This window comes from Nerophis ophidion, linkage group LG05 (assembly GCF_033978795.1).
Source record: "Nerophis ophidion isolate RoL-2023_Sa linkage group LG05, RoL_Noph_v1.0, whole genome shotgun sequence".
In the NCBI taxonomy this organism is placed as follows: domain Eukaryota; kingdom Metazoa; phylum Chordata; class Actinopteri; order Syngnathiformes; family Syngnathidae; genus Nerophis; species Nerophis ophidion.
The window spans coordinates 2,095,491-2,119,655 of record NC_084615.1 but is presented as its reverse complement, the minus strand read 5'-3'; the positions used below and the strand labels follow the sequence as shown (position 1 = coordinate 2,119,655).

General features: G+C 39.5%; 1 protein-coding gene across 7 annotated transcripts in view; it reads left to right on the top strand.

Moving 5' to 3' along the window:
- atrx (ATRX chromatin remodeler) overlaps positions 1-24,165 on the top strand; it is a 77,195-nt gene that overhangs the window by 5,755 nt on the left and 47,275 nt on the right. The window contains exons 2-17 of one of the 7 annotated variants that reach the window (XM_061899692.1): positions 8,554-8,615; positions 8,783-8,829; positions 8,937-9,055; positions 9,120-9,200; positions 11,812-11,921; positions 12,006-12,073; positions 12,161-12,914; positions 12,993-13,035; positions 13,084-14,502; positions 14,582-14,648; positions 18,462-18,604; positions 18,675-18,851; positions 18,932-19,082; positions 20,003-20,099; positions 20,391-20,567; positions 20,887-21,028. In XM_061899692.1, the coding sequence (XP_061755676.1) occupies positions 8,559-8,615; positions 8,783-8,829; positions 8,937-9,055; positions 9,120-9,200; positions 11,812-11,921; positions 12,006-12,073; positions 12,161-12,914; positions 12,993-13,035; positions 13,084-14,502; positions 14,582-14,648; positions 18,462-18,604; positions 18,675-18,851; positions 18,932-19,082; positions 20,003-20,099; positions 20,391-20,567; positions 20,887-21,028 (3,652 nt within the window). In that variant the 5' untranslated portion in view covers positions 8,554-8,558. Of the gene's footprint in view, positions 1-8,553; positions 8,616-8,782; positions 8,830-8,936; positions 9,056-9,119; positions 9,201-11,811; positions 11,922-12,005; positions 12,074-12,160; positions 14,503-14,581; positions 14,649-18,461; positions 18,605-18,674; positions 18,852-18,931; positions 19,083-20,002; positions 20,100-20,390; positions 20,568-20,886; positions 21,029-24,165 lie in introns of all 7 variants that reach the window. The other 6 variants (XM_061899691.1, XM_061899687.1, XM_061899689.1 and 3 more) reach the window with 6 other exon arrangements.

Genomic DNA, 24,165 nt, shown 5'->3' with positions numbered 1-24,165 from the left:
TTATCTTTGTGAAAACATTGGACACAGTGTGTTGTCCAGCTTATGAGATGCCTTGCAAGTGTAAGCCACTGTGACACTATTGTTCTTTTTGATTATTTTTATAAATGTCTAATGATAATGTCAATGAGGGATTTTTAATCACTGCTATGCTGAAATTATAATTAATATAGATACTGTTGTTGATAATATTCATTTTTGTTTCATTACTTTTGGTTTGTTCTGTGTGGTGTTTGTGTCTCCTCTCAACTGCTCTGTTTATTGCAGTTCTGAGTTTTGCTGAGTCAGGTATGGTTTTGGAATTGGATTGCATTGTTATGGTATTGCTGTGTAGTGGTTTGTTGGATTGATTAAAAAAAATAATAATAATTTTAATACCAAAAAAAATTGATTTTTTTAAAAATGAGAATCGATTCTGAATCGCACAACGTATTCGATTCGTATTGGAATCGATTTTTTCCCACACCCCTAATAAATATGTATATAAATATGTACATAAACTGTTGTAATTATATTCCAACTCCGCGTTCTTCTTGGTCATCGCCACAACTAAGTCAATTGACCAAAAGTGTATTTATTAAAGTTATTAAGTGATGGCCCAAACATTCAAGTCATTTCCAAAAATAAATTGCAAGATTGTCAGAGACATTTTAAGTGTCAAATAAAAATGAGCTGCATAATAAGAAATCAAATGGTATTCATCCTTCACTATGTGGTATGTTACTAAGGTTATGAAATTGTTTTCATTCTCTAGCGAGTGACTTTACAAATGATGCTACATATTAGCAGTAATGTTACTTTTTACAGCAACGCTTCCCCCCCAACACTTGACAAATTACAGTTGTCTGTTCGCCATATTCCCACTTGAAACCGAACCACCGCCAGATAATGGAAACCCTGCTGTTTTCATTGGGAATTAAGTCTTTCTTCATCTGTTACCAGATCCACTCCATCTTTCTCTCGTACGGCTACGTTAGCAGCTAACGTTAGCCACTCCGCTAGCTCTCTGCTGGGCAAGGGGGTGTATGTGACGTATGACGTGACAGTTTGTGACGTATGTGCGTCTGCGAGGAGACAGGAAAGAGCCTGAAGTGTACGCCCCCAGCCAAAAGTCCTGCATGAGAACGTATACTCTAATATTACGATATAGTCATTTTCTATATCGCACAGAGACAAACCCGCTATATATCGATATATCGCCGAGCCCTAGTTTGAACTCACAACCTAACAATCTCAGGGAGGACACTCTAACCATCCTCATCGGCGGTCACTCGAACAGAGTATGAGGATCATCCTGGTAGGGGCGTATCCCTTTTATGGAGGATGCCTGTGTGCGACTTTGTTTGACGTGGGGAGACTGGTGCACAGACAGTCACCACACCATCCTTGGCAAATCTGGTTCAGCGTCCAATGGCATGGAGTCCAAGATGACTGGAGACCCTTTTCTGCTGCAGCCTTCATCCGCCATCCCAGCCATTGTGACGCGCCGTAGAGTTAGCCATCACCCTCCACCTGTTCCACCGTTGAGGTCTTGGGTTGTTATTGCTCCATAACTGGGCCCACATGGATGTTGGGGTACCTTATTCCACCATCACAGCCGTTGTGGTAGTTCTTACATCTACCGTCTTCCGCCTGCTCCGCCGTTGAGGTCTTCACCGTACCACATTTTTTTTATTGAAAAAATGCAGAGGCACACCAACAGCAGAAAACATTAAAAAATGAAACTCAGCAGTCTATTGACAATAAAAAGTCGTTCTCACAAGTGTCTCAAAGTTGGGGCGGTACAGCTCGGTTGGTAAAGTGGCCGTGCCAGCAACTTGAGGGTTCCAGGTTCGATCCCCGCTTCTGGCATCCTAGTCACTAGCGTTGTGTCCTTAGGCAAGACACTTAACCCTCCTGCTCCCGTTGCCACCCACACTGGTTTGAATGTAATGTAGATATTGGGTTTCACTATGTAAAAGCGCTTTGAGTCAGTAGAGAAAAGCACTATATGAATATAATTCACACACATACACAAAGTAAGTGTACTGTCACATCACGCCGTGACTTATTTGGAGTTTTTTGGTGTCTTCCTGTGTGTAGTGTTTTAGTTCTTGTGTTGCGCTCCTATTTTTCCTGTTTTGTTGGCATTTTCCTGTAGCGGTTTCATGTCTTCCTTGAGCGCTTTTCCCCGCACCTGCTTTGTTTTAGCAATCAAGGCTATTTAAGTTGTCGCTATCTTTCTTTGCGGGGACATTGTTGATTGTCATGTCATGTTCGGATGTACTTTGTGGACGCCGTCTGCTCCACACTCTGTAAGTCTTTGTTGTCGTTCAGCATTCTGTTTTTGTTTACTTTGCAACCAGTTCAGTTTTAGGTTCGTTTTGCATAGCCTTCCCTAAGCTTCAATGCCTTTTCTTAGCGGCACTTGACTTTTTGTTTATTTTTGGTTTAAGCATTAGATACCTTTTTACCCGCACATTGTCATCTGAAAATTGTGATCACGACAAACCATGTAACCGACATCTACAAAGCAATTAGCTACTTGCTGCCACCTACTGATACGGAAGAGTATAACATGGTTACTCTGCCGAGCTCTAGACAGCAACGACACTCAACAACAGCACATTTGCAGATTATTATTACTGGTTTGCAAAAAATATTTTTTAACCTAAATAGGTAAAATTTACATATTCTCCCACGGCACACCAGACTGTATCTCACGCCACACTAGTACTAGTGGCACAGTGGTTGAAAAACACTGGACTTGCACGTTGTAATGATGGGAAAATAACTCATGCAAAAAAACTAACGACGAGAGGTGTAACGATTCTTTTCAGAATATGTACGTTTCAGTGGGTTGAAATCGATTCAGTAACTTGTTTAGCAAAAAATTAAACTGCGACTGTGAAATAAATAGTGGCTACTGGACACTACAGGTGAAGTTTTCCTGTTGAGTTTGTTTGTGTTTATTTGGAACATGCATGCATACAACATGATACATCACAATTTCCAGTTTCTCTATTCAAAATGTTCGAAAAGGAGTAGGAATAAGCAGAGTTTATTTAATCCTACCCCTTTTCCTTTACATAGCAGTTGCTAAAACCTTTGTTCACTCCATTCTCAATTTATTTCACAATATGCTCCATAAGTAAATCCAACAACAACAAAAATAATAATTAGTGAAGTAAGTTATATTTCATATGGTGAGATAAGATTATCTACAAAATGAATGGACGGGTGAGATAAATTCAGAGTGTTTATCATGGTTCTTCTTCTTTGTACTTTGTAAACACTAAGTTTGAAGAGTTTCTTGAAGTGAATTATATTAGTACATTGTTTGATATATTTTATTTTGCTTAATCCATTCCATAATTTAATTCCACATACTGAAGAAGGGCTGGACGATATGGCCTTTTTTTAATATCTCAATATTTTTAGGCCATATCGCGATACACAATATATATCTCGATATTTTGCCTTGGCCTTGAATGAACACTTGATACATAAAATTACAGGAGTATGATGATTCTGTGTCTACATTAAAACATTCTTCTTCATACAACTAATTCAACTGACCAAAACTATATTTATTAAACAGTTATTTAGCAGTGGCACAAACGTTCATGTCATTTCCAAAACAGAAAGTGCAAGATTGTCAGAGACATTGTAAGTGTTAAATAAAAATGAGCTGCATAATAGGAAATTAAAAAGGGGTTGTCCTCCGCTATGTGGTAGGTTACTACGGACGTTATTAAATTCTGTTGTTAACCATTTTTTTCGTATGGTGTTTATGTGGAAATGGTTGCCTCGGCATATTGTTGGTGTGACAACAAATGGAAATTTTGACATGCGGAGTTTCAAACATTCTTAATTCTCTCGCGGGTGACTTTTCAAATGATGCTACATATTAGCAGTAATGTTACTTTACGATGGACCCCCTGCTCTTTTTCTTGGGAATTCATTCTTCCTTCATTCGCACCTTCTTTCTCTTGTATTACCACTCGCACAGCTCTGCTAGCATCACAGCTAACGTTACCCATGCCGCTACCTCTATGCTCCGGAAGGGCATATACGTATGTGACGTATGACGTGACGTGTGTGAGAAGGTGTGCTTGTTGTCTGTGAGAAGGAGAGACAAGAAAGAACGAGAAGAGCCTGTAGTGTAATGCCCGCAGCTAAAAGCAACTGTGTGAGAACGTATACTCGAATATTACGGGGACGGTGTGGCGAAGCTGGTAGAGTTGCTGTGCCAGTCATCTGAGGGTTACTGGTTCAATCCCCACCTTCTACCATCCTAGTCACGTCCGTTGTGTCCTTGGGCAAGACACTTCACCCTTGCTCCAGATGGGTCCTGGTGAGCGCCTTGCATGGCAGCTCCCGCCGTCAGTGTGTGAATGTGTGTGTGAATGGGCGAATGTTGAAATACACACATTACATACATCAAAGGGAAGTTGGCGAGAAGTATTGCTGTCCTGGGTAAAACAAGGCACATTCTTAATCAAAAAACATTACACACTCTTTATTGTACACTTGTTTTACCATATTTGAGTTACTGTCTAGAAGTTTGGGGAAATACATACAGGACAAACATCCAACCACTATTCATAATGCAAAAAAAGGCCATCAGACTGATACATAACACAGGACCCCGAGAACACACTAATGGATTATTTATAAAAACATTTGATTTAAAACTACCAGATCTCATCCAACTCAAGACTGCCCAAATGATTTATAAAGCAAGTAAAGATTCACTTCCAACAGGGTTACAGAGAAGATTTTTACAGAGAGAAGGGAATTATCATTTAAGAGGAGAACTACTTTTTAAGATCCAATATTGTAGAACAACGCAGAAACGAATGAGTATAACAATAGCAGGGGTTAAAATATGGAACTGTTTAAAGGATGAAATAAAACACAGCACCAACATAAACCAGTTTAAAAAGCTTTTTAAATCATTTATCATTTGTAAATATAAGAAAGAGCAAACATTGTTTTAGAAAGACAACAATATATGATATGTACATAAATACAATTTATGATTTCATAATTATACATATAGGTTATATTAAAATGTATATATTACCACTTTATATGGAATTTAAATAAATTGTGTATATATAATATATATGTATATATAAGTGTACAAATGTATATGTTTGATTTAAATGTTAAACTGTGTATATGAGACGTGTGCTACATATATGTTGCTTATATATTGTTTAAAAAAAAAAAGTAATATAAGTGAAGCATGTTTTAGATTTTATATATTTTGAACCTTGTTCTTGTTGTGATGGGGTAGGTTTATATAAGCGTTGCTTCAACCTACACCCTTTCGGCTCAATCATTGCTCAAATGAGTGTTTTTTTATTTTTTTTAATTTTTTTGTTGTTCTTTGTTTTATGTGAAGATTGCCGAAATAAATGATAAATAAATGATGATGACTGTCAAAGCGCTTTGGACTCCTTAAAAAGGGGTTGAAAAGCACTATACAAGTATGTACACAACCCATTTACCATTACGATATAGTCATTTTCTATATCGCACAGAGACAAACTCGCGATATATCGTGTATATCGCTATATCCCCCAGCCCTATACTGAAGGTATTAAGTGTTGTGCGTGCGTACAAGTGTTTTAAATTAATTTTTTCTCTAAGATTATATTGCTCCTGTGGAGGGAATTAGATGTGATTGTTTACTTGTATCCATATTCAATTACATCTTATTTGAATAAAGTGCAATCAACACTTTTAGTTGCATTAACAAAATAAAACAATTACTGCTCATTTTCAATATTGAAAACATTTGCATTAAAAGTACAGTGACAAACATTTTAACAGATTTACTCGCTACTTCTGCTTTTGTCTTTTAACACAATATAATACAATATTAATATCGAAAATAAAGTGCAATCAGCATCTCTTCGGGTTAAATTTACAGTAGTTGTACATACTACTTTTACTGTTTATTTTATAAATAGAAGTAAGACAAATTAAATAAATATAAAAAATAAATGCAACCAAATTTCCTCAGGTTAAATGAGCAGTGGTTTGACCTGCTACTATTCTCATTTTAATAAATTGCTACGATAACAGAGAAAAGTCGCAGCGGTGGCGGCGATGACCAAGAAGAACGCAGAGTTGGAATATAATTACAACACTTTATGTACATATTTACGTACATATTTATATATTTACATATGTATATAATAAGTAACTACAAGCTCCATTCACAGACAGTCCCATTTCTTTTATGAGCAGTCGAGCGAGTCAAAAGCCGAAAAAAAAAAGGTTTATTTTAATTTTTTTTAATTTTCATTTGTGGCTGCCGTAATTCTTTTGTGGCGGGCCGCCACAAATAAATGAATATGTGGGAAACCCTGATGTAATACATCAATATATATTTTAATTTCAAATAAATAGCGATTGTTGAAAGACCGGAATTGACGCTGTGAAACATTTGCTTACACGTGAGTTGGAAAAAAAACTCCTGTAGATCAACGCAGATGACCATGTCTCCTCTACTTAACAGCCATCAAAAGATTAGAACCCTCCCAAATATATTACACTGTATACATCCATTCATGGATTATATTACTTAAGTTAACTTTCACATAAAACACAAATTTTTAAAATGTTGCAACTTTAATTTTTTGGAGGGCTTCCTCCTGGTCAACATGCTTTGTTTTCACTTTGTTGAAGTGCGCATGCAAGTAACGTCGAGGCCACATTGGGGCATGTGCGCGTTTACACTGGAGTCTCATAAAGAACACATTTTACTTGCAGTGTAAAAATGTGATCTCAAAGAATCCAATTTGGGCCACTTTGGCCAGCAGTGTAAAACGTAGTCACTGTCAGTGTGGTCGCAGTTTAACAGTTTATTGTAGTGGTTGTAGTTAGCTGTGGTGTAGCAAATAATCATAGCATCATGATAAGGTTTATATTTATCCAATGAAAAGTAATAATTACAAAATTAGATCACTACATATTTGATTGTGTACGGTAATTGAAAACAAATAAAAAGGACATATTTGATTTTGCATTGGAACTCTAGGTTGGTGCAGCCCTGGTTAGTACATCAACCTTGCAGTAAGGAGATTCAATGTCTGTTGCCACAGCTTTAAGTGGAGTTTGCATGTTTACTCCCAAAACCCAAAGTTGTGACTATATTGTCCATAGAGGTTTATCTAGATGTGCCCTGCCATAGACTGGTGGCTAGTCCAACTGCCAACTGGGATACTGACCCTAATGCTAAAATGTTTCTTTAAAGGGGAACATTATCACAATTTCAAAAATTAGTTCCCAGTGGCTTGTTGTATTTTTTGAAGTTTTTTTCAAAATTTTACCGGTCTCGGAATATCCCTAAATAAAGCTTTAAAGTGCCTTATTTTCGCTCTCTGCGAATACACTGGCCATTTCCCTGTGACGTCACACAGTGCTGCCAATGTAAACAAACAATGGGAATACCACAGCAAGATATAGCGACATTAGCTCGGATTCAAACTCGGATTTCAGCGACTTAAGCGATTCAACAGATTACGCATGTATTGAAACAGATGGTTGGAGTATGAAAGTATTGAAGAAGAAACTGAAGCTATTGATGCTATTCATAGCCATAGCATGGCCGAATAGCTGCGTTAGCATCGCCGGTAAAATGTGTGGACCAAACGATCAGGACTTTCGCATCTTTTGACACGGGAACAACATAAATCCGTCGATTGGTAAGTGTTTTTTTCGCATTAAATGTGGGTGGAAGGAAACGTAATATAGTTGCAAATGCATCTACAGGTTATCCATACATCTCTGCCATGTCTGCTTTAGCACCGCCGGTAAATAGCATGTTAGCATCGATTAGCGTAGCATGTTAGCATAGATTAGCTGGCAGTCAACATCAACAAAACTCACCTTTGTGATTTCGTTGACTATCGTTGCAAATGCATCTGCAGGTTATCCATACATCTGTGTCATGTCTGCCTTACCATCGCCGGTAAAATGTGGAGACACTCTGGCACATTCAATGGGGGTCTGGCGGCAGATTTCTTGCCACTTTGGCATCTTGGGGCCAGTGGTGCAACTTGAATCCCTCCCTGTTAGTGTTGTTACACCCTCCGACAACACACCATCGAGGCATGATGTCTCCAAGGTTCCAAAAGTCAAAACGGAAAATAACAGAGCTATGACCCGGTGTTTGTAATGTGTTGAAAATGAAAATGGCGGGTGTGTTACCTCGGCGACGTCACGTTCTGACGTCATCGCCTCCAGCGCAATAAACAGAAAGGCGTTTAATTCGCCAAAATTCACCCATTTAGAGTTCGGAAATCGGTTAAAAAAATAGATGGTCTTTTTTCTGCAACATCAAGGTATATAATTGACGCTTACATAGGTCTGCTGATAATGTTCCCCTTTAAATGTTTTGTTCTAATTTAAAAAAAACAATTCCGACATTGTTTCAGTATGACGTTCCCTGGTCTTATTGTATACCAACTCTAGCCACACTATCAGTATGAAAAGTTTGTTTATATTTTAATGGCAATATATACAAAGGCATCTTTTCATTTTGGACTCTTTCTACAGGTAAAATGAGTTGGCCTTCTCCTGAATCCAGCCCAGACCAAATGGCAGAAAATACAGAGGAGGTAAGTCCCCCATTTTTTTGTTGTCCATTAGACACGTGTGTGTTTGTGTGCGTGCGTACGTGCACATAATAGGATAGCTGTTGCTGTTCATTCCATCCTAATTCTTGATGAGCAATTTAGAAAATTGCACCAGTGATGCCTACCTGTTTGTGTTCTTTCCCTTGCAGCCCAGCAGCTCAGCAGAGACAAGAAATCCATCATATTCTCATAAGAGGTGAGCACTTTATTCCTATACTTTATTTCTACACTTTGCACTCATTTGAATATTATCCAACTCACTCCTCTTTCATACACTTCATATTATGTGCTTCCATATTACAGAAAGGCCAGTACAGTAGCTAAGCACACTGGAAAGAATAGCTCGGACACCTCAGACAGTGAATCCGAAGGAGCGGCTTCTGACAGTCCTTCAGACAGCCATGCAGGCAACACATCCAAAGGTTATTTCTAATTGTAGTATCTGAATGTTATTGTTGTGATATTTTATTGTGGTCATGCCCAAAGGTACTCTGGTGCTGCGGCCTGCGGGGAGTGAAAATAAAGGAACTGTGAAGTTCAGAGTGGATTACAAGCAGAAACCTACAGGTGATTTATAGGGAATTGTTGCACGTGTTTACATTAGGGATAGACACTTAAATAAAATTATGATCTCGATTTCAATTTTGGTTTCTCACAATCATAAAAATATAATTGGGGGAAAAAAAGATTGATGAGCTGCGCAAAATGCATACAAATTCCTGAGCTTGTAACAATAAAAAACAGACGAGTGAAGAAAAGATCACAAAGTTTGGGATCTCACCATTGTTACTACTTTTAATTTGACAGCGCGCTAGTTTGCTTTATCAGTAATCACTAAACAAATACAAAAGGCCAAATTATTTCCACATCAACTACGGGCCGAATCACAGAATTGGCCAATAAAGCAGAATATCTCAAGAGATTCATGGAAAAAAGTAACACTTGTTTGGCAGAAAAATTTTGTCCGGGATTGCTCGTTCAAAAACACTCAACTGCCCTGTCCCGAACTAAACTATGTTGAGACAACCACTTAAAACGCAGACCAAATAAACTACAAAGCTAAAGCTAGCAAGAACAGTCCATACATCTGTGAGCGCTTTGAGTATCCAACAATAGGAAAGCGCGATATAAATCTAATCCATTATTATTATTGTTATTATTATACACCCACAGCGCATCTCATCGGAATGTGTTGTTGTGAGCGATACCCTCGATGTAAGACAGGGTTATTCAAATACATCATAAAGAGGGCCGCAGTTTCAAAATCCCAAGGGGTTGAAATCTGAATGTTTTGTCAGAAAGTCCCTCCGCAAGTTATATTCATTTGAGACTGGGTTTACTTAATTGTAAAGTAAACACATTGGCTTTCACACTGCACTGTCAAAACATTCATTGTTTGCCCTCACTACCCTTTTCCAGGGTGTGCAGTTAGTTAACAGCATGAAGAAACAGAAGCTCCAGAAGTCTTGTTAAAGATTGATATTTCTTCATTTGAAACCTTTTCCTTCCTGAAATATTTTTTTCCACACTAATTTGGGCTTGTAAGACCAAAAATATATACATACAATAAAAATTACTTAGTAATGTCCATTGCGTATTTTACATAAATAAAATGAAAGGTTTAGTGTTAATAAATTCACACAATATACTGCATTTGTGATAGTTGTCTATCTGTGTTGGCCCTGCGATGAGGTGGAGACTTAGCCAGGGTGTACCCTGCCTTCCGCCCGAAGGCAGCTGAGATAGGCTCCAGCGACGCCGAAAGAGGCACTTGGTACAAAATGGATGGATGGATGGTTAATGTTTACGTGTGTGTGTGTGTGTGTATGTATGTATATATATATATATATATATATATATATATATATATATATATATATATATATATACAAAACATGAATGTGGCTCAACACAAGTAAATCCAAGATGTAGTGTTGTTGCCCAAATTTAGCTTTGCATGCATTTGCTCGCCGGAGAGTTAAAAAATAATAAAAAAAAAGTAGCACGACCACTAATCACAAAGTCAGCAATTTCAATAAAAACACAAACTTAAATATCTCCATGCACAATATCTACTTTAAGATTTTGACCAAGTTTCGGGATGATGCTTATACGTGTGAATCTCTACTGTTGTTGCTGGTCTGGAACGGTGTGTCCGCCACTTAAAATGTCCGACAAAAATCAACGACTCAAGCTGCGGCTCAAGGCAGAAAATGTATACTGTATTATCCAATTTCTGTTTGAAGTCAGATTTTCGCAGTTCATTTAGATTTTTTCAGGGTCGATAGAGTGCCATTTTTTGCTTAGTCTTCTTCTACTCACCCCACTGCTGCTTCATTGTGACACATTTGCCTCACTGTTGCCCCCTGCGGGTTGGCGGAGTACTGCAATTAGTACATGAGTCACACGAGTTTGAATGGTTTTATCAAGCCTATTTGGGTGATGTTCGGCTGGCCAAATTTGAAAAGCTTTGGCAGGCGGGATGTGGCCCACGGTCCGCCAGTTGAATAGGCCTGGTGTAAGAACTTGTTTTTTTTAGTTGTCTTTTGCATCTGTGTTATGGGAACATATAAAGCTGATGTCACGCGTCCATGGGAGTCCGCTGCCATGTGGATTCTGTTCCGCAGCCATTTCGCATCCAGTGGGAATTTGGGGTTTCAGTATAGCTAAATCTAAATGAATAAATACTTTTTTTTTAGTTGGCACATGCCAAAAACATTAAGATGTGTTTAAATGCAAATTGCTAAATTATAGCACTGAATGTTCGGTGTGGTTTATGCTTTATGCTTCTTAATCCGATTGGTCAACTAACCGTTAAGATTATTGATGACTAGTCGCAGCCCTACTTCAAAGCAGTAAGAATCCAGAGTCACTTTTAGCATTGGTACTTGCTATGGACATTATTAATGTTACACTTGTGTGACAAGTGAGAAAAGTGAATTGTGTGGGTTGCAGTCTTTGAAGTAATACCATTTTTTTTAGTTTTGTATGTTTACTTATTCGAGCATGCAACTGATTACTTCTCTTTCGATTATTTTCTAAATGACAAAAATGAAAAATCTCCAAAAATGTATCTCCCGGGGCAGATTCTGTTTGACTTTAGAGGTTTTACTGTTGATGTTGTGAACCAAAGCATGTTCTGAGTAAAGCAAGTCATATCTGATTGTGTTTCTTACAGATGATACCCTGCAAAAGAAGATCAACTGCACAGCTTGTGGAAAGCAAGTGAACCAGTTTCAGCGCAGCTCTGTATACGAGCATCCTGCTCTTAAAGTGCTTATTTGCAAGGTAAAACCTTTGCACGTATTTCAACAATTTTCTTACAGATTACACCACAATATCCACAGCCTGCATGATCTTGCCTTTCTCTAGTCATGCTACAATTATTACACCAGTGATGACATCAGTAGAGACTCTGATGGGATGGACGAGCAGTGCAGGTAAGACAAATCCACTTGGCTCAACCTTTTTAATAAAAGCTCCAGATGTAGGACTTTTTTCTATCAGTTCAAGCCTTTCCTCCCCAGGTGGTGTGCTGAGGGCGGCAAGCTCATCTGCTGCGACTACTGCAGCAACGCTTTCTGCAAGAAGTGCATCCTGCGAAACCTGGGAAGAAGAGAGTTGTCATCCATCACTGACGAGAACTCTAAATGGCACTGCTACGTGTGCAAGGAAGAACCCCTCCAGGACCTGGCGTCTAAGTGCCACAACATCATTGCAAAGATCGACCACGAGAAAAGCAAGCAAAAAAAACACAGCAAGAGCGAGGAACGTGACAAGAAACACAAGAGCCGTGTGGTCAAGGACCACAAGGCGGTTGTTAACGGGAAGGAACATGCCGGCGACTCAGGGACTTTAACTTTCTCTTACAGAAGACTGCAGATTCCCAAAGAACTTTTAAAGAGAACAAAAAAACTGGTTGAAACCACAACCGGTTTGAACAATACATTCATCCAGTTTATACAGCATGCTGCTACGAAGCATGATGATAAGTCTGTCAGGTACAGGCAATTGAAAGCCTTCAGGGCAGTACTTGCTGATTTGAAAAAAGCCCACACTGATTTGGAGGTGGCTCTGGAACCTGAGTTCAAAAGTATGGAGTTACAAAATGGTGACAAAGGGCAGCAACAAGTCAGAAAAAGGATAAATCCCGCACAGCCTGTTGTGACTGAGGTGGACGAGGCAGATGCACTTGAGGTGGATGAGGCAGATGTACCTGAGGTGGATGAGGACGAGGCAGATGCAGCTGAGGTGGACGAGGCAGATGCAGATGCAGCTGAGGTGGACGAGGCAGATGCAGATGCAGCTGAGGTGGACGAGGCAGATGCAGCTGAGGTGGACGAGGCAGATGCAGCTGAGGTGGACGAGGCAGATGCAGTTGAGGTGGACGAAGACGATGCAGCTGAGGTGGACGAAGACGGGGCAGATGCAGTTGAGGTGGACGAAGACGATGCAGCTGAGGTGGACGAAGACGGGGCAGATGCAGCTGAGGTGGACGAAGACGGGGCAGATGCAGCTGAGGTGGACGAGGCTGATGTGGACGAGGACGATGCAGCTGAGGTGGACGAGGCAGATGCACCCGCGGAAGACGAGGCAGATGCAGATGATGCAGCTGAGGAGTCCGATGAGATGCAAGATCTGAATAAAAAGCCAGTGGTGGAACACAATAAACCTCACAAAGAGCAGCAGAAGAAACGCACCAAGAATCTAGAGAAAGCACATGATAGGAAACAGCATGTTGACCGGAAAGAAAGAAAAGGCAAGAAGGTGGAACATACACAACCAGATGAACCAGTTAATAAAAATAGCCAAACTGTAGATGTGACCAAAAATACATTAAAAACAGAAGACGAAGAGATGGCCCTCGATCACGACATTATGTCGGTCCCTCCTTCAGTTCCAGAGGAGCTTTTTCAGATGGTGGAGAGTCTCGCCGATCCATCGCTGCGTACAAAGACTGATTCCAGTTCGGTCGCAGACACTGATGCAAAGTCAAATGGAACCGTGGCACGTTCCCATCGCTCTCGACCAAAAGTGAAGAACCTCATTGTCAAACTGACCCCAGTACCAGTTGTGACGACAAGCCGGTCCAAAAACAAAGAACGAGAGGAAGAAGACGGTATTTCCGATGCAGAAGATGAACCGGTCAGCCCGGCCCCTGGACAAAACTCCTGTAGAGAAAAGACCACTCCACTGAGGAAGCAGTCTGAAAATAAGACTCAAGAAGACTCCTCTGACGAAGAGCAGGAGTCTGACAAAGAAAGTAGTAGCAAGTCTGAGTCCTCCAAGAAACCCAGCAGATCCAAGAAAGGTGATCAGAAGCAGAGCAGTACTTTGTCGGCAAGCAAGGAAGAAGACTCAGACTCTGATGAGGTTCCTGACATATTGCTGGAAAAAGTGGCAGAATGCAAGAGCAGTGATGAGGAGAAAGAAAGTGCCAGTTCAAAAAAAAACGCAGACAAAACATCCAAACGCAAGAGGAAGTCCGAAGGATCTGATTCAGACGCAGAGAGTCAAGAAAAAAAGCTTTCCAAGAAGAAAAAGGCGAAAGCTTCGAATTCTTCCGACTCTGATCAAGACAAAGCCAGCTCTGGAAGGAGACGATCGAGTCGTGTGACGAAACAAGTTAAAGCAAAGAAAGAAGACAAACCTGAGAAATTTGCTGCTACCAAGAAAAGATCTTACGAGAAGAAACGCAAAGGAAGAAGTTCCAAAGTGACCTCCAAGCTGCAGTCGTCCTCCAGCGAAGAAGAGGATGAAGACCAGCAGGCTGACGAGGACTCAGGAGAGGACACCGATCAGCAGAAGATCAAACCTCTGGTGGAGGACAGTGTGCTGCAAGGGGGTGGAAACTTCCATCAGTCATCAGGTAAAAAGTTTATAAAACTAAATAAGTCAGTCAAACTAATAATGAGCAATGACTTCTAAATGTGTACATTGTTGTCAAGGAGATGAAATGCCTGGCCAAGAAGTCTCTCAAATGGAGGATGATTACGATGATGACCCTGAGAACAGGTACTAGCATCCCACTCTACACTACCACAGCTGCCAGCTATTCACCATTCTGCAGGAGAGCCCTGGAAATTGCTCTTGTCTCCCGCCACCGTGGGTTGCTAAACCATATAAATGATAAAAATTTGCCCGACGATAGAGCTTTTAATGCTATTGCTCTATCGTGATAATACAAGTTGAGACATTCTAGCGGAGTCCCAGAAATCGAAACGCAAACCAAGGCGTCCTTACAGCAATGTAGCATTATTGCTTGTGGCTTAAGATTTTTTCATGTTGCAAAGCCATTCAGTGTTGGCGCTAGGAATTTTCAAATTGGGGTCCTAAGGACCCAATTAGGTCATAAAAATGGGGTCCCACTTTTTTGTAACCGTTTTGAAAACAAATGATAAATGTATGCATTATCCTGTTATCTCACATTCTATATTGTGTTTTGGAAAAAGGTTGCCATAAACTTTACTTAATTCATTTAAAAAAAATAATACAAAAGAAAACACATTTTTATGCATATGTAAATGTATTCAGTTATAAGCATTCATTCACTTTCTTCTTCCCTTCATGGATCTAAATTTTACCGCTGCCGGTATTTTTTCTACACTTTCATTTAATAAGTTGTAGGTGTATTTATTTTAGTATAAAAGTGTAAAAAGTTTTTTGCTTCGGTCATGAAATTTTGATAGTGTGCCAGGGCATACATGCATATGACAAATTGAATCATCAGTCGCTTAAGAACCGCCGCACCTACACTTGCATGGCAAAGAATGCCATAATACTTAGAATTTTGCAAGTTAGTTTCAATGTAATTTAATACAGTGGCACTTAATACCTATAGCATTTAATCTCTGGCTTCGCGATGGCCATAAGCTGTGTTCCCCTTTTAAGAATGGCAATATGTGGGGTGAGTGACGTGTGTAAGTGCAAGTTAGGAGAGAGAGCGCTAGCATGTTTAGGAGTTTTAATAGCATGGTGGATGTCCAGTTGGCTTTGTGGAAAACATAAATAAAGAGTTGTAACAAATCAAGGGCCTTGTCTTTCCTACTAAAGAGCGGAACTGTAGGTATTCACTGCCGGTTAAAGTGGAGGGTGTTACCTACTCCTGACAATATATCGACCCCAGAGGGAACGTGGCTCCTGCGCTCCTCGACCCTCGTTTAGCAGCCGACAAGCAGGAACGGTGTAACATAATGTTTCTTGGTGCCTGGTGAGGCTGGATCTTTGAAAATCAGTGAACCCGGTCGTAAAGATGTTCTTTTTATTAGCCCGTTTACATGGCGTGCAAAACATCTTTCCATCTTCATAAGTGAGCCATTTGCTGCAAAGTGGCTGCTGAAGCCACTTTTCATTGAAGCTTCGCTTCTTGGGTTTATTGAAATTGTACAGAAAAGTGCATTACTTTGAAGTCGACCAATAAAAACGCAATAACCGGGGACGGAAATTTGACTCGGCAAATATAAACAAAACAAAACGCAGGCGAAAAGTGGTAACCGATTTAAAAAAAAATAAATAAATAAATAAAAAAAAGTTAACTGGAGTTTTGACCCGGAGAATGTAGGGTCGGAAAAAAAAAATCTGCGTCCCGGGGACACGCGGACTTCAGGAAATGCGCATCCTTTCTGAATTCAATGCGTAAAAAGACACAAAAATTGCGTTAACGCCAACAGTGCCACTTCCAAGTCAGCTATCCACTTCTTCATAGCGGCTAATATACTGCATTTCTGACAAGTGTTATCCATGGAGGACGAGGAATAGATAACTAATCAGCTAACCACAAGCGAGTGCTATTGAATTTAAACAAAGCCAGTCAGATTGAGCCGATATATACAGTAATGATAGCAAGTATATGGTATCAGGTCAATGTCACAGTGGTTGGGTTGATATTTTTTATATCATAAATATATTTTGTTTACAAACTCAGGAAATAAGTTCCCAACACACCAAAGGGTTTAACTCAGAGCCAGTTGTGGGTAATAATTGAAATATTTAATTCATATGTTACAACACCCGCTCGCGTTTTTCTAATTCTAATTCTGATAAAAACATTTTAAATCTCAGTATCTTTATTGGTATGACCAATACTGCTCCTGAAATGACTTGCTATGCAAATTTGCAATATCTTCCAATGGTATGACCAATACTACTCCTGGAAGTACTTGCTACCCAAATGTGAATTATTACCCCAAATTATTGTATCAAACAACAAAAGAATACGTGCCCATTACATTTTAACAGAAGTGTAGATAGAAACATGTTATGACAAAAAGTAACTAAATACTAACAGTAAATTACTAAGAATAATAATAGTTTTTACAAAATAATACAAACAGAAATTATGCCATGTAACAGCATAGGTCGGAACCTTTGTAACCTATTTTGAAATGCTTCTATTTATGTACCAAAAATATTTTGTGATCCACAGTACATAGCGTTATTGCATGAGGCTGCAATATGTATTGCAATAGAAATGTTATGCCACATGCCAAACTCTGACACCTCAACTGAAGGTAAATCTTCCAGATTGTAATGTTTGTTAGTGGATATAAAATCCTTACACTTTTGTCAGAACATTAAGGATGAGGATGAGTTGGTTGATCATCTTTTTTTTAAATCCATATAAAAACCCACTCAAAAGCCTGAAAAAGCTAAAAGAGCTGACTTTTGTTGTGCATTATATCGCCTCTATTAATTAATGTAGTGGTATATTAAATGCCCAATAAAATTGACATGTTTTTTAATAATCTCACGCTTACATATAGCCCAGAGGAAACATCATGAATATTCTTTTATTGCACAAAATGGAACCAACCTTTTATGTTCTGCTGTTAAATAGGGTTTAAAATAAAGAAGACAATCAATCCTTCCTGGATTTAGCAGGCTTTTTTTCTGATTATTACGGCAGCAAATGCTTTATATCGCGGCAATATAAACAATTTAAACCGTCAGATTGCCAACATACTCCTGGAGGTGGGGGCGTGGCTATGGGTGTGGTGGAGGCATAGGCAATATGACTTCATCATATAATTTACATAATCTACGATGGTAGGTAGGTAGATACTTTATTGATCCACTGTAAAGGGAAATTCAAGTGTCCTGTAGCAGAAAAATGCTTCCATCCATCCATTTTCTGCCGCTTGTCCCTTTCGAGGTTACGGGGGGTGCTGAAGTCTATCTCAGCTGTATTCTGGCGGAAGGTGATGTACACCCTGGACAAGTTGCCATCTCATCGCAGGGCAACGTACAAAATTCTCAAATTTACTAACAATGGCAATTAAGTGCAATTTAGCCTAGGGCTGGGAGATATGGCCTTTTTTAAATATCTCTATTTTTAGGCCATATCGCGATATACGATATATATCTCGGTATTTTGTAAAACAAACACCACCAAAGGCCGCCTTATTGTCTGCTGTTGAAAGTTGATCATAAACTTTTGTTTGTGTTCCATGACATTGCCTTTAATTTACCTGCTTTTTCGGTGAGAACATTGAGTAACTGTTGAACTGTCTATAGCGGTGATTTCTGTTGGTAAACAAGTAAATGATTAGTTAATGAATTAATTTCTGTCCATGTAAAGAAGGAAGTGAAGACGTGTGGGGCAAGGCAAGAAGACGTTTGATTGGTTAGGTAGTGGTAGTGAAGGTACGTTTGAGAGAGCAACTGGGACAAATTCGATCGGTGAAAATGTGGATGATTAGCCGAAATTGTAAAGATTGGCCCAAGTTGCGAGGCCGCGTGTAATTTTAACTCTGCCGTCCTGTAGATGTTTTTTGTATGTATAATCTCATGTTTGTTTTCCTTTTTCTCTCTCTATTCCTTGTCCTCAAGAATTGCAAAGAAAATGCTTCTTGCTCAGATCAAGTCAAACCTTTCTTCCGGAGGAGAAAGTTCTGCCTCTGAAAGTGAAGAAGAGGAGGAGGGAAAAGGGAAATTATCCAAAAGAGTAAAAAAAGAAGAGGATGACCAAGAAGGTAGAATGCACCTAACACTTGTTGTTTTTTGACAGTGCATATTCTGTGATTTTATTTTCTTATTGTTCAGCAGATGAAGACACTGAAGACTCCGACTCTGATATAGAGGTGAAGAAGCGTGGGCGCCGCCACAAGTTGCTTCGTCACAAACTCTCCCTTAGTGAAGCCGAGTCAGGTGATGACGATGAAGCCAGTGAAGGGAAGATCAAGAAGGCGGGCAAGAAGAAGGACAAGGAAAAAAAGAAAGGTAAACCAGTCAATTGATTTCCTGTACTTGAGAGTACAGTATGTGCCTTCTGTTTATAACTTTTGTCTTTTGTCTGGCAGTGGACAGCGATGACTCCGCTGATTCAGACTTCCAGAAGTCTGCATCTAGTGACGAGTCAGGGGATTCAGGGGAGTCAGAGCAGTCAGTGGAGTCAGGGATAAGCGAAGAACTCAGCGAATCTGAAGATGACGGGAAACGTCGAAGGACCAGGTAAGTACCATAGTTTTCCGGATTATAGAGCGCATCATTATATAAGCCGCACCCACTAAATTTTAAGGGGAATTTTTTCCCCATATATTAGCCTCACAGGACTATAAGCTGCCGATATATACGATGTAAAAGGAGTTATTTGGACAAAAACGATTCTGTAAATTATTATTTCCATTCTTTTATGGTTTCCAAATGGTGCCTGTAACAGGGTAGTAAAATGGTTGATCTAACAAAACAGAAGCCATCATGGACCCACTAGCTGACAAAGCTAGCTCTCCAATCAGTTAAACAGACTCAATAACTCCATGGTAACATTATAATGAATTTACTGAGGAATTTGTCAAACTGAAACAATACAAAAATAATGCCCTTAAGTTAACAACACTAACACAGACACTCTTAAACATGCTAGCATATTAGCCAAAGCTAACAATACTCGCTTGACTACATCACGAAAAGCACATACAAATATGAATGAAAACACTTCTACACACATCACACATGGGACGGTTTCTAAAGTATAAACAGTTTTTGTTGTATTATAAAACTTACAAACGTTGCTTGGAGTGATAAATGAAGAATCCATACAAGAATAAACGCCATGGACGGCGAGAAGACAGAACAACCCTTCTACTTCCGAGTGAAAGCACTTAATAAAAGGACACAGCAGCACTTTCAGTGAGCAAACTTGTCCAAAAGATGGCGCCATAGCACAAACAAAACACACCTTTACATTTGCTTATTTTTTGAAAACTATTTGCGTTATGGCCGTCAGCGAAGAAAAATCTATAAGTTAGCCACACCGTTTTATAAGCCGCAAGGTTCAAAGTGAATGAAAAAAGTAGCGGCTTAAAGTACGGAATTTCCGGTAGATGCAATAATATAGACTTGTTACTTTGACTCAAATTCTGTGTTTATAGATCGTCGAAGAAGAAGGACAATGAGAAGCAAAGAGGTTCAAAAAAGAAGAAGAAGAGGCGCCGCATTAAAGTACAGGATTCTTCCAGCAATGAGAAGGTATTTCAAATATAAAAATATATATGGCCTAGTTTTAGTCCTCCTGAAATGTCCTCCTTGTTTGATTGCAAGGTGGTGGAAATGGACTTGGTTAACTATAGCTAGTCCAGCCACGCATGACACCTAAATTATATTTGAAATTCATCCCTGGAGTGTGAATGATTACTGAGGGTACACACTACTCCTAGGACTAGTAGGCTACTGATCAAAGCTGGCAGAGTATTTTTTTTTTTCTTTTTGCCCCTTAAGGGCTGAAGATCTGAGAGCTTAACTTTATGTTCATTTCCACAGAGTGGAGAGGAAGATGACGATGACCCAGATGGCGAGGACCGCAAAGGCCGCAAAAAGATCCGCAAAATTCTAAAGGATGACAAGCTCCGGACAGAGACGCGAGATGCTCTCAAAGAGGAGGAGGACAGGCGGAAGCGTATTTCCGATAGAGAGGAGCTGAGGAAGAAACTCAGAGAGGTACAGCAAATGAAAGTGTCTGGATTTTGGAAATGTATTTTATGGCTTCAAATTCAGCATTTTTATTTATTTATTTATTTATTTTTTCACAGTTTGCCACCATAATAATGTTACATTCTATTTAATGTTTAAGACCTTTTCCAAGGATTTGGTTGATTAGAGGTCGACTTTAACTCCTTTATACACAAGTATAATATTCTGGAAGGAGAAACCCATTTTAACTGTCTGTTGGCTGTCTGAGGATAAATGCATTGCCTGTAAAATCATTGTTGGCTTGTTTTTTTTTTGAATAAAATGATTTTCTATTGTTTCTGTTCAGACAATTGTGGTAGAAGAGGCTTCCCAGATGGTCTGTCCCATCACCACAAAGCTGGTTCTGGATGAAAACGAAGAGACCAAGGAGCCATTGGTGCAGGTGCACAGAAACCTTGTGACCAAGCTCAAACCTCACCAGGTTGACGGTAAGACAAGACTGCAAGATTGCTTAGCTTTTTTATTTGGTGAAAGGGAAAAATGTAATTGTTTCATTGCACTACTAACATTCTTGATGTGCTACTAAAAGGAAAAATTTTGCAGGTCGGGAATTTTAGTATTGCAATGTATCGTGAAAAATAGACCTAATAATATTTACCCAGTCAATATCTACTCTGTGTATTTGTCTTTCATTTGTTAATTTCTTCTGTTGTTATTATTCATAACTTCCTTGTGTTCTCTCCTAAACAAAACACGGTCATGTCGTCTGAAAATAATATTAACTTTAAGTAATTTGTAACTTTACAAATGTTGTTTGTATAGAAATTGAAGAATTTGGTCCCAGTATTGATCCCTGGGGTGTGCCCCAAGATATCTTTAGCACTGTTGACAAATTCTCACCTATCTTCGCGTATTGTTTCCTGTTGGTTAAGAAGCTCCTGACTCAATTCAAGACCAATCCTCTGATTATATACTGATCTAATTTTTTTAAGATATTATGATTAATTGTGTCAAATGCTGTCGTTAAATCCATAAACACTTTCATCTGTTCCATTAACAATTGCCTCTGTTATAGTGGTGGACGTCTATTTGTCACCAACCTCTCCTTTCCCCCTATAATATTTTCTGGGACCTTTGGCATTTACAGTGCCTTCTTACTCGCATTCTTTTTAGTAGATAGAGGAAACAAAGTAAAAGTGCTTTATCGCCTCAAAATTATATCCCGCTATTTGTTGGGAAATAGCCGATAATGATTAAGAGCCCTTTTATCCCGTTTTGTGCTTAAGTTAGTTTTTTTTTTCCGTGCCTGAAATTACACGTTTCTTATTTGTGTTCTCCGACACAGCGTGCGGACACGGCCACTCTGCAGGGATAGGGCAAAAGTGTGCGAGCCTGGAATAAAGGCGTGCTCATCATTTCAAAAATACTGGCAATTAACGATGACGCTCACTTGCCGTTGACGTAAACCTACTACTATGGTTGCAAGCGGGTTAGGCTTTTGCGTATGTACTACAGTGCAAAGAAGAGCTCTCCTTCATTTGTGGTCAAACTTTCAACGAATCGACAATCAGCAGCCCTCAACTCTTGCCACCGCAACAAACTATTGCCATTCCTAAAGAAACCCTTTGCTTGTGTTTACTAATCCAACACTGCATGTCATCCACTTTTCCCGTTTCCTTTGTTTGGTCACTGCAATAATAGTTGCATATTATTTAAAGGGGTCTTATTATTCAAAACCAACTTTTCTTACCTATTAGTCCCATATTTTGTGTATTTTGGATCCTCATAAGTGCTGGAAATGTGAAATAAAACTATGGAGGCATGGCGAAGGTGTTAATAAAATAATTTTACCTTCTTAGACTTAGACAAACTTTATTGATCCACAATAAAGAGGAGTACTACTTCTCACCCCTCAAGATGGAGATGTTCTTCAAAGACACCGCCAAATACTTGCTTCAAAAGGAGTCGTTTGTATTTGAGACTTTAGTGAAGTATTTTGCTCTTCCAAACTTGCTCCAAAGGAGTCGTTTGAATTTGAGACTTTAGTGAAGTATTTTGTTTTAGTTACATATTTAGGCACATATCTCCACATATGGTAAAGGTTTAACTGAAGAGGTTTGCGTGATTCTGCCGTTTTTGTTCAATTGTAGTCAATAAGTTCCTTATTTGGCCCCTACATGCATGATAAAATCCTGCGCTGTCGCATATGCTGTAGTTATAATGTACCGTATTTTTCATATTATAAGTCGCTCCGGAGTATACGTCGCACCGGCCGAAAATGCATGATAAAGAAGGAAAAAAACATATATATGTCGCACCGAAGTACCGTATTTTCCGCACTATAAGGCGCGCCGGATTATAAGGCGCACCTTCAATGAATGGCCTATTTTAAAACGTTGTTCATATATAAGGCGCACCGCATTATAAGGCGCATAGAATAGACGCTATTTTAGAGGCTGGGGTTACGTTATGCATCCTTTAGATGGAGCTGCGCTAAAGGGAATGTCAACAAAACAGTCAGATAAGTCAGTCAAGCTTTATTAATAGATTACAAACCAGCGTTCTGACAACTCCGTTCACTCCCAAAATGAATAAACAGCTGTTTTATTATTTTCCCCGATTCAATAAACACGTAAAAGACAGTCTGATACTATTACGGTAAATCAAACGTTAGTGCAATCACAATATAGTAACACTCGAAATAGTGCAAAGCAATAATAAATCAATAACTCAACGTTGCTCCGATAATGTCACACAACACACAAACATGTAAAGCTCACTATATTAAGTTATTCCTCATCCACGAATCCCTCAAATTCTTCTTCTTCAGTGTCCGAATTAAACAGTTGGGCAAATACGACATCCAACGTCGAAGTCGTCATTAAAGGAGTCAGTGTCGCTGCTGTTAATGTTAAATTCTCTCGCTGCTGCTCTATTCCCGTCTTCTACTGCGTGACTGATCGCCTTGATTTTAAACTCTGCGTGCAAGTGTGTCTCTTAATAGGAGACATCTTGGGCTCTTTACATAAACACACAGAAATGGCACGCCTTCTGCAGTCATATATCCCAGTATGCACTGCGCGCTACTTCTTCTACGGAGGAAAATGAAGTCAGCAGCTGCTTACCGTAGAAGAAGCCCGCTTCTTTTTCTACGTGGGAAAATGAAGTCGGCGGCTGCTTATCGTAGAAGAAAAAGCGCACTTCTATGTGGGAAAATGAAGTCGGCTGCTGCTTACCGTAGAAGAAGCCCGCTTCTTTTCTACGTGGGAAAATTAAGTCAGCGGCTGCTTACCGTAGAAGAAAAAGCGCACTTCTTCTACGTGGGAAAATGAAGTCGGCGGCTGCTTACCGTAGAAGAAAAAGCGCACTTCTTCTACGGGGGAAAATGAAGTCAGCGGCTGCTTACCGTAGAAGAAGCCCGATTCTTTTTCTACGTGGGAAAATGAAGTCAGCGGCTGCTTACCGTAGAAGAAGCCCACTTCTTTTTCTACGTGGGAAAATGAAGTCAGCGGCTGCTTACCGTAGAAGAAGCCCGCTTCTTTTTCTACGTGGGAAAATGAAGTCAGCGGCTGCTTACCGTAGAAGAAGCCCGCTTCTTTTTCTACGTGGGAAAATGAAGTCGGCG